General features: G+C 38.9%; 2 protein-coding genes across 4 annotated transcripts; both read left to right on the top strand.

Annotated features, from left to right (window-relative positions):
- The first annotated feature begins 219 nt into the window (after positions 1–219).
- Positions 220–5,738, top strand: LOC127626056 (small glutamine-rich tetratricopeptide repeat-containing protein alpha-like). The gene is made up of 12 exons (XM_052101587.1): positions 220–372; positions 1,019–1,164; positions 1,250–1,353; positions 2,697–2,784; positions 2,872–2,971; positions 3,106–3,210; positions 3,497–3,629; positions 3,718–3,780; positions 3,879–3,916; positions 4,598–4,708; positions 4,828–4,950; positions 5,161–5,738. Exons 2-11 carry the CDS (start codon positions 1,065–1,067, stop codon positions 4,937–4,939), a joined length of 954 nt encoding a protein of 317 aa, XP_051957547.1. The 5' UTR covers positions 220–372; positions 1,019–1,064; the 3' UTR covers positions 4,940–4,950; positions 5,161–5,738.
- Positions 5,739–5,799: 61 nt separating this feature from the next.
- Positions 5,800–9,908, top strand: LOC127626157 (zinc transporter ZIP3-like). 3 transcript variants are annotated; one of them, XM_052101740.1, is made up of 3 exons: positions 5,800–5,943; positions 6,698–7,050; positions 7,245–9,908. In XM_052101740.1, exons 2-3 carry the CDS (start codon positions 6,844–6,846, stop codon positions 7,983–7,985), a joined length of 948 nt encoding a protein of 315 aa, XP_051957700.1. In that variant the 5' UTR covers positions 5,800–5,943; positions 6,698–6,843; the 3' UTR covers positions 7,986–9,908. The 3 variants fall into 3 exon arrangements, with proteins under 3 accessions (XP_051957700.1, XP_051957701.1, XP_051957699.1); XM_052101741.1 differs by lacking the exon at positions 5,800–5,943 and adding an exon at positions 5,969–6,253 and having other exon boundaries at positions 6,799–7,050; XM_052101739.1 differs by lacking the exon at positions 5,800–5,943 and adding an exon at positions 5,969–6,253.
- The last annotated feature ends 711 nt before the right edge of the window (positions 9,909–10,619 follow it).

Genomic DNA, 10,619 nt, shown 5'->3' with positions numbered 1-10,619 from the left:
TTCAGAGAAAACTTCAACACTACTTTGAGAGACATAATACAGGTAAACACATGCCAATAAGTTATTCAAATTAATGAAAGTTCTTCATTATAGCCATTAAAAAATATATATATATATTTTGGGGGGACAAATTCTGTTAAGAGTGTAGGTTTGGTAAGACATGTTGTTGCTATGACTTGGCCCCTGCTGGATGGTGGCAGTGCAGTGGCAGTCTAAAGGTTAAAGAAATGAGATACCTTGCCTTGATACTAATATTTTCAAACTTTACACACACACACACGCGCGCGTATTTACCCAGCTCGTGTCGTCACGCGCAAATGAATCGTCAGCCAGCAGCCACACTCTATTGGGATTCCTGCGAGGAGACAGCTGGTGAGTGTGAAAACAAATCACACTTTTAATCGATTATATCCAACCAAATAGCATTTAGTATGCGTGTTTATTATATTATTGACAACTAGTCTACTTTCGATCATTTTTGTTGTTTTTATGTTAAATTAAGTGAGCGAACTGAAGCTAATGCTAACTGATTTAGCACACATTGTAAACCAATGGGAGACTGTTAGCATGAGCTAACTGCTAGTGTTTGCTAGAATATTCCGCCTCTCTTGAATAACTTCTTTTGACTCTGTGGATTTGAACATATTCAGATGTAAGCTCCTTACTTGCACACAGTTTCTCACTAGCTCGCCACGCTTTTTACATTGTTAACGGTAGATTATTTTTGTTACAGTGGCTTACATTGTTGCTTTTAAAGCTAAGCTCATCTGTTTCAAGAGTTGGTTACTAAATAGAGGGCGTCGTGCAAAAGCATTTCATCCAGAAAATAGCTGCTAATTTTGCTTTATACCGTGCGATATCTGGAAGGAATATCCCACAATAATTAAAAATGAGCTCATCGTTAATCTAATGTTCTGCCTTATCAAAGTGAGGTTTTTGGATTTGCGAACCATTGTCATACTATTTCACTATAATGCTGTATTTGGTAATAATAACATTGATCATGCCTGTCTCTTAGGTTTCCTTGACATATTTATTTGTTGAGGTTTAAACCTCAAATTAGAATGGCAGACAACAAGCGTCTTGCATTCTCCATCGTCCAGTTTCTCCATGATCAACTCTCCTCTGGGGGTCTGTCATCAGATGCTCAAGAAAGTTTAGAAGGTAAGATCGTGGTGTTAGAATCATTGCTGGATACTATTAGATTATTGATTTGTAATTAATATGTCTCAATCTACCCCTTCTCTAGTTGCGCTCCAGTGCCTGGAGACAGCATTTGGTGTGTCTGTGGAGGACAAGGACTTAGCAGTCAGTCAAACTCTGCCAGAAATATTTGCATCTGTAACAAAGCAGGTAAACTTGGTTTCTTTTTTCAGGTGACTGGTTGTCCAGGTGTGCTTTCACACTTGGTTTGATTGCTTGGACCGACTCGACTTAATTTCCTCCCCCTCCTGATGCCCGTACTTGTCTGTGTTCACATCATATTATTTGTGTCCGAACTGCGGTTCGATTACGTAATCAAACATAAGTACAAGCGGCATCTGTTTACCACTGTTACAGTAACAAGTTGAGTTAGGTAACAACTTGAGAAGATGTCACTGAGTTAAGTGAAGCATTAATGTTTGTCTCTTTGGATTTATCATGACAACTTGCCATGCATTGAAAACACTTGTGTTTTTCTCCCGCGGATGCATTAAATGTATAGTGATGTGATGAATATTAGCAATCGACTGCCCAAGCCCACGGATGCTTAGCAAGAGATGTCAAGAATGTGAGCTGCTCTCTGAAGGCGATTTATTTGTACACAAGCAAGTTGGAGTAATGCATTTACACCATAATAATTGTGATCGCGAGCCTGCAAAGCTGCAAATTATAAGTCATTACAAGTGGTTCCCTTCTGCGATTTGATGTGATTGCATTCATATCAGCAACAAACTACCAGAGTTTACATTAACCTTACTCTGGTACCCAGGTGCGGTTTGCAGGTGCACACCAGAGTTCGGAAAACAGCGTTCAGATTATCCAAACTTTGATGTCATTAGACCCTGGGTGAGCACCAAAAGTGCTAGTGTGAAAGCACTCTAAATCAGTGTTTTTTTCTTCAGGACCCAGATGTTACATTTATGCATTTGGCAGACGCTTTTATCCAAAGGGACTTACAGAGCCCTTATTACAGGGACAATCCCCCCGGAGCAACCTGGAGTTAAGTGCCTTGCTCAAGGACACAATGGTGGTGACTATGGGGATCGAACCAGTGACCTTCTGCTTAACAGTTTAGTGCTTTAGCCCACTACCCCACCACCACTCTTGGCCATCAAGTGGTGACCCAACAGAGTACTAAGATTGTGTATCATATAAAATTAAACTGAAATGTCCTTAAAATCTATTAATATTACCACAAACTGCTTTGGCCCAACAATGTACAAGAGTATTAACAAGACATAGGCTGAATATGAAAATGTCCTTTTTAGTTTAACATTGTTTTTACAGTTTTAATGTTCGGTTTCTACATTTCTTTTGAATTTCAATGGTTTCATGCTCTTGGCAGCCAGTAAGTCACAGTAGAGGAAACGCATTGTGGTCGCGCAAACCAGGTTTTTTCTCATTTCTTTCAAGTGAACCTGTATTTAATATTGTCTTTCCAACATTGCTTAACAGTGTTGAGTAATTTTTAATTATGGCATTATGTGTAACAGGAAGATGCACCAGAAGATAAGACCAATTCATACAGTGATTCACCTACAGAGGAGCAGTTGGCAGAGGCAGAACATCTTAAAACCGATGGTTGGACTATAATGCCTCAACACATTTATAATTTAAGCCAGATCACATGATACTCTCAATCATAGATGTGCATATGATTTTCCACAGGCAATGACCAGATGAAAGTAGAGAACTTCAGTGCAGCTGTAGAGTTTTACTCTAAAGCCATCCAGCTTAATCCTCAAAATGCAGTCTACTATTGCAACAGGTAAATACACGATCTCATTGGCTTGAAAACATCTTAAACCCGGCTATCTTTGTCAAGCACTATTAGAATCAGTGGTGGCCGAAGGATCGATGTTTCATTTAATGGTTAAAATTCATATGTTTTATTGATTTTAGAGCTGCAGCTTACAGCAAACTTGGGAACTATGCTGGAGCTGTTCAAGACTGTGAACATGCCATTGGAATTGATCCAAACTACAGTAAAGCATATGGACGGATGGGGTAAATTTAACACCAACCATAATAATAATGTGTGTCCTAAGATTTGTGTTACTCCTTTTTGGGGGTGAAAGTATTGAAAAAACTACATATTCAAGTATTTGTCATTTACAGTGTCAGAAAACTATTTAAGGCCAGCAGCAGCTCAATTAGCATGAAATGTACTTTTAGGTCACTATCATGTCAGTGGAAATTCAGAGTTCTCTCCACTTCGTAGATTATCTTCCTCTTGTTTAAAGTGGTGTTGACTTCACATTGACATTTAAATTATGTTTTGCTTACAAACAAGGCTTGCTCTTGCAAGTTTGAACAAATACACAGAGGCTGTGAGCTACTACAACAAAGCATTGGAGTTGGACCCTGACAATGACACTTACAAAGCCAACTTGCAAATAGCAGAACAGAAGATGGAGTCCAGCCCAGTGAGTCCAGAGAACCACTCTGATTAGTCTGTTTTTTGTCATTCTGAAAATGGATAAGTTTGTAGTGTTGAGGCATTTCTGTTTCCAGGCAGGGGCTTTGGGTGGAGTTGACTTGGCTGGTTTTCTAAGTAATCCAGGTTTCATGAATATGGTGAGTAAAGGAGAGCAAGAAATAAAGCCAAATGATCCTCATCATGCATTCAGCCATGGCATATATCTATAGTACTTACTCGCTGTCACTCTCTTTAGGCATCTAATTTAATGAACAACCCACAAATGCAGCAAATGTGAGTAGATGTGTTTTGGATAAATTATATACTATATATATATATATATATATATATATATATATATATATATATATATATATATATATATATATATATATATATATATATATATATATATATATATATATATATATATATATATGCTCACTGAGCACTTTATTAGGAACACCTGTACACATACATATTCATGCAATTATCTAATCAGCCAGTCGTGTGGCAGCAGTGCAATACATGAAATCATGCAGATATGGGTCAGAAGTTTCAGTTAATGTTCACATCAACTGTCAGAATGGGGGGAAAAGTGATCTCAGTGATTCGGCCGTGGCATGATTGTTGGTGCCAGGCGGGCTGGTTTGAGGATTTCTGTAACTGATATCCTGGGATTTTCCTGCACAACAGTTGCTAGAGTTTACTCCGAATGGTGCCAAAAAAAAAAACAGTGTTAAACTGTTGAGGCCATAGTATTCCTTACAAAGTGCTCAGTGAGTGTGTATATTAACCATATTTGTTTGTTCCAGATTATTTTTGAGAATTAATTGCACACTTTTAATATATAATTTTTTAACATAAAACTTACCGAATTCAATGGTTTGAATTTTTGTTTTGACATGTAGCTGCTTAAAGCAGGTAATACTCATCAGCAGCAGACATTGAACAACTATTTCTGTGCCCGTGTAGGATGTCAGGTATGTTGTCTGGAGCCTATAGTCCTATGGGTGGTGCCACCTCCCCAGGAGCACAAACTGGAGCGGGAGGAGGTGCCAATGACATTTCTGGCCTCATACAGGCGTAAGTTCACACACACTTGCAACACCACTACCCTCTGTCAAGGTCCAAATTAAATATTAAGGAGTATATTTGCAAGAGGGGGGATTTTCACTGCTCACTGTTTTCCTGTCATGTGCCAGTGGTCAACAGTTTGCACAGCAAATGCAACAGCAGAACCCGGAGCTTATTGAGCAGCTAAGAAGTCAAATACGCAGTCGACCTCCAAGTAGTGCTGGCAACGAGGAACCCTGACACTCCCCATGGTATTGCACATAAGCCAGTTCAATCATTTGTTTTAATTAGTATATCTGATACATATTTAATGTAAAGAGAAGTAGTGTTTTTATTTTTTAAATGCATTCAAAAGAAGTGTGGTTTGTTTAAAGAGCCTGTTAGTTTACGCATTTCCAAATGCATAATATGCTGTATATATGTTCTGTACTAACATCTCGTCTTCCTCTCTTTTGCTGTAGATTTGCTTATCAATGACCTGGTGGACCTATGGAAAATGGGCTATGTTTTTATTTTTAAGATACACCTTGTTCCTACAATTCAAGTGACGAGATCAAGTTTATTCATCACAATAAAAACTGCATGTGTACCCACTGCCCCACATTGCTCTACCTGTTGGGAGAGGTTGTCAGTGCAAATGTACACAACATACTGAATATGGGCACTGGACTCTGACAACGTTTTGCTCAAATGTACTGAAATATCACACTGGGTAAATGCTATATTCCCTGGTAATAATCCACTTTACTGGATTCTGATTGTAAACAAATCACTGCTACATGGACATTATGCAGATTTTGCTGTGTTAACACCTCAGTGATTCCCTTGTTCAACAACAAGTTTCTTTCAGAACTTATTGGGGTTGACAAATGAACATGTGCAAACATTGATAATTAAATATCAGATTTAAAATAGGATTTATGTTGTTCTGTTCTCTCCCAGGTCATGCTTGCAACTATAAAACCAACAAAAATGTTTATAACCTTGAATCATATTATATTGTGATGAATTGGATTAAAGGATGTGATTTTCTTTTTTTCAGGAAGTGTTGGTTTGCAGGACTGTTTTGTATACGTCATGGTTGATTAAATTGATTTAAGTCTGTCATATTATCGGACACAAGGATGTGTCCAAAGTTGCCTACCTAGTTAGCATCATTGGCTTCGACGGACTGGAGTAATTTAGGGATCTCGAGGTCTTCAAAAAGCAGCGCTTGCTTTCGCGTGACACTACAACGGTCAAAGGTGCACAATTACATTTACACAAAAACTTATATTAAAAACGGCCAATATGTAAAACTTTAACGCGTTCTGTGTGAACAGCTATGTTATCTTGGTAGGACGCTCATTCGGTTTTGAGACGCAGCAACTGAACAGGCGCATCAGCTGCAGGAAGTAAAACAATCGCGTTTAAAACGCTTATTTTCATTAAAGTCGGTACGAATTACTTAACGCTTATATTTAACTGTTTTTTTTTTAAATCGCTCCTTTAAACCCAGTCCTTTGTGAAAACCTATTTAAGGCGCATGAAATGTTTGATAGCTTAGCATTTGAGGTAAGAAATACATTTCAGCTAACGAAGACAGTCCTTTTGTCTTCGTTAAACAGGTGTTTTGTGGCTGGCAAAGGTGTTTTTCCCCAATCTATGCACCATACAACGGGTTTAATCTACTTCTTCGATATTAGCTCATCAGAGTTAGCATGCTAATATGTACGTCGCTGACATCTCCAGTGACATCCATTGTTTATTTAACCAAATTATAAACAATATATCGCCATATAAATTAAACAGTTTGTAGGAGTTCAAATTAATGTACTCTACATGCATGACATCAATTGCCAAAGTATTTGTTTGCCTATAATTTTTTAGTTTTTCCTTGTATTTCTTTCTATTTCATGCCCTTTATTGTTTAACTAATTGCAATTTATAGTGACTAATTTGGTGTGGCACTGTATGTTTAAACCATGACATAGAATGACATTTGTCAAATTTTTACAGGCTGTATTAGGGATGCTGTCCAAAACGTAACCTCAAGCTCCTGTGTTACACTAAAGTGGGAGGAGGTTTGGATTCAAGCTAAGCTTCAGTGTTTATTTTAGATATACATGTTGTGCTGACCTCGGATCACAGTCCGTCTCCTCAGGATGGAGATAGCTGTAGCCAAAATCCTCTGCCTGTTGGTGGTCTTTGCCCTCATGTTGGGGGGGATCCTTATTCCTGTACGAGTGATGCAGGCAGAGTTTGATAAAGTCACAAGGTACAGAAAAGTGGTTGCATTCAGCAATTCTTTTGGTGGAGGTGTATTCTTGGCTACCTGCTTCAATGCTCTTCTACCAACGGTTAGAGATAAGGTATGTTATGAATCTTTAAACCCATAAGTATATTTTATTGCATTTAGTTTGTCACTGTGCAGGAAATATATTTCATACATTTTAAGATTAGTCATACTACAATATTTACTTTCAGGAAGTTAACTGGGCCCTAAGGAGTCATATTACTGTTTGTCCATGTGATCTACTCAAGTTCATTCTTTGTTTGCTTTCAGGTTGAGGAAGTTCTGCAAATGGTAAACGTCACCACAGACTACCCATTGGCAGAGACAATGATGATGCTTGGGTTTTTCCTCACAGTATTCGTCGAACAAGCTGTACTGACTTTCCGCAAAGAGAAGCCCTCATTTATTGACTTGGAGACATTTAATGCTGGTGGCTCGGAGGCAGGGAGTGACTCTGAGTACGATACTCCTTTCATTGACCCACCTCGAGGTACAGCTGGAGCCCACCAGCACCATTCTCATCACCATGGAAACTTTAGCCCTACAGAACTGACACGTGCCGGGCCGTTGAGGTTGGCTAGCCTGGTGCTGGCACTTTCTGCTCACTCTGTCTTTGAGGGTCTCGCTCTAGGCCTTCAGGAAGATGGAGCTAAGCTCGGAAGCCTCTTCATTGGAGTGGCCATCCACGAGACGCTGGCAGCTGTGGCACTAGGGGTTAGTGTAGCCAACGCAGGAGTGCCCCTACGGGATGCCAGTAAGCTGGGCATAACAGTAAGCCTAATGATCCCTCTGGGCATTGGTATTGGCATGGGTATTGAGACTGCCCAGAACTTGGCAGGAAGTATTATCTCTGTTGTGCTCCAGGGCCTGGCAGCTGGCACATTCCTCTTCATAACGTTCTTTGAGATCCTCTCACGAGAGCTGGAGGATAAACATGACAGGCTTCTAAAGGTGCTGTTCCTGATCGTGGGCTATGGTATACTAGCAGGTCTCATCTTTATCAAATGGTGAAAGGGTTCAGAAGTATATGGAGTTAAACATGCCAACCATTATAAACAACAGGTTTCAAGAAATCTACTGTTAAATTAATAATATTTATATTGCCTCATTTACCATTTAATGGTTCTCCAAACTCTTGGAGAAAACTGCAGTGGAATTTGTAAAAGATGTAACTTTAATTTTACACATCTTTTGTGTAAATATTTAATTTTAAAGATACCTTTAAACTTTAAAGGGGTCATGTCATGAGAAATAAATGTGATATTTTTGCATACAAGGCAGTTTTACTATAGAAACATACTGCAAGTTTCAGAACTCTAAACTTCCTCTCCAGTTCGAGAGTATTTCTACTCTGTAAAATCGACTCATTTTGAAATTGGCTACATTATGAGGTCACAGAGCAGTATTATTTGAATAGTCCCACCTCCAAAGCATGTGTGATTGTCTCGATGAACTGATGTTCTTCAACTCTAAAGGTGGTACTATTTTTGTTGTAGTTTGCTATTAACCAACAAAAATATTAAGATGTCAAGAAAGGTACTCAGATGTTGTGTTCCTGTTTGTGGAAAAACTGCATCTCTGCATAGCCTTCTTAAGTATCCCAATGTTAGGAATGAGTAGGTTATTTAGTTCCTGAATGCATTAATGGGTGGCCAGATGTTTTGTTAAGCACATTTCTCTGGGGATTCGTTAAAGATCTTTTAGGGTTCAGACTTTGCAAAGAAATGTCTTTTGAAAGATGGAGCAGTGCCTATGCACTCAGATATAGGTATACTACCATTAGGGTTGGGAACCGGTTCTATTCTTTACAAAATACCATAATCGTATGATCTACATGACTTTCAGTTCTGTTAACTGAATGTGCGTGAATTTTCCACTGATGTGGATGGAACACCATGCTAAAATAATCTGATAGTGTTTCCTGCAGTGCATTTCAGCAGCAGCATGCATGCAGCGTTCTACATGGTCTACAGCTTAAAACACACAAATGCATGTCTCTTATGAGCCGGCTCTGTTAAGTTTACGTTGCAAAATATACAACACTTCCGGTATAGTCAGATTCCCAATAGAAGCACTTGTATAAGCTGGTTCCTCTGAATCTACATTACAAAACATACAGTATATGTATAGTCCGGTATAGTATTAATCTTACACTGATTGCAAATTATGAATGTCCAACTCGAAATTAAATAAGAACTGTAGAAGTCTTACAATCTTGAAGAACAACATTAAACAACAGAACAGTCTAAACTGTCTCTGGAACTGTTAATGTAATGTCATGTTACTTTAGACCTCTGAGACTTTAATCAAGCAGTGCCGTTACTGGTTGTTCATATGACAATGTTTAATTAAAGATACACAATATTTGAGGTTTAAGGATTAAGGAAGTTTAAGGATTGTTTTTTTTTAAATCAATGAAATATACCATCACATTTCTTGTTTGATTGTTGTTTGTTTATTTCTTTCTTTCTTTTGCCTAGTTAGGATAAATTGTTGGATTTGTTTTATGTCTTTAATAAGTCAGCAAACACCTTTTACGAGAATTGTATGAAATGTATTTCTAATTGGTTATATCTGCTCTGTAGAAATCTTAAAGTGTCTCATCATTTTCAAATAATTCTTCCTAAAATGTTCTAAAATAATTAGTGGAACCATTATGGAACCAGAATCAATAAATTCCTTACGATTTGTATCCCATGCTATACTTTTTCTCTCTATATTGTATCGAAACTTTAGGTCCATGTTTAAATATTTATATTCAGCTATTTGTGTATTCATATCATGTACAGTATATCGCATATGCGACTAAAAATGTCTGTGATTAGCCACTGCCTGGTAATTTTTTTTGATTTCATGCACCAGTGTTTGAGTAGTGTAGTGGCAAAGAAATTCAGCACAGAGATCTTTTTACTGCGTGATGGAGTAAAAGTTTGGTTTGACTCTTTCTTTGGAATACGTATCCAAAGATGAGATCTACACAATTCAGTTGTCTTTGAACAATATATTTTTGTTATTAAATTTGATGTTCTTTAGTGTCAGTTATTGATCAAAAATAACAAAAGAAACATTTGAACGTAATCACAAATTGCATGGATGCTGTAAAAAAGCCATCCATCCATCCATCTTCAACCGCTTATCCGAAGTCGGGTCATGGGGGCAGCAGCTCCAGCAGGGGGCCCCAAACTTCCCTATCCCGAGCCACATTAACCAGCTCTGACTGGGGGACCTCGAGGCATTCCCAGGCCAGTGTGGAGATGTAATCTCTCCACCTAGCTCTGGGTCTTCCCCGAGGCCTCTTCCCAGCTGGACGTGCCTGAAACACCTCCCTAGGGAGGCGCCCAGGGGGCATCCTTACCAGATGCCCAAACCACCTCAACTGACTCTTTTCGACGCAATGGAGCAGTGGCTCTACTCCGAGCTCCTCACGGATGACTTAGCTCCTCACCCTATCTCTAAGGGAGAAGCCCGCCACCCTTCTGAGGAAGCCCATTTCGGCCGCTTGTACTTGCGACCTAGTTCTTTCGGTCATGACCCAGCCTTCATGACCATAGGTGAGGGTAGGAATGAAAATTGACCGGTAGATCGAGAGCTTTGCCTTCGGGCTCAGCTCTCTTTTCGTGCCAACAGTGCGCTAGAGCGAGTGCA

This window comes from Xyrauchen texanus, chromosome 32, assembly GCF_025860055.1.
Source record: "Xyrauchen texanus isolate HMW12.3.18 chromosome 32, RBS_HiC_50CHRs, whole genome shotgun sequence".
NCBI classification, from domain to species: Eukaryota; Metazoa; Chordata; class Actinopteri; order Cypriniformes; family Catostomidae; genus Xyrauchen; species Xyrauchen texanus.
This window is presented reverse-complemented; position numbering and strand designations above follow the sequence as displayed.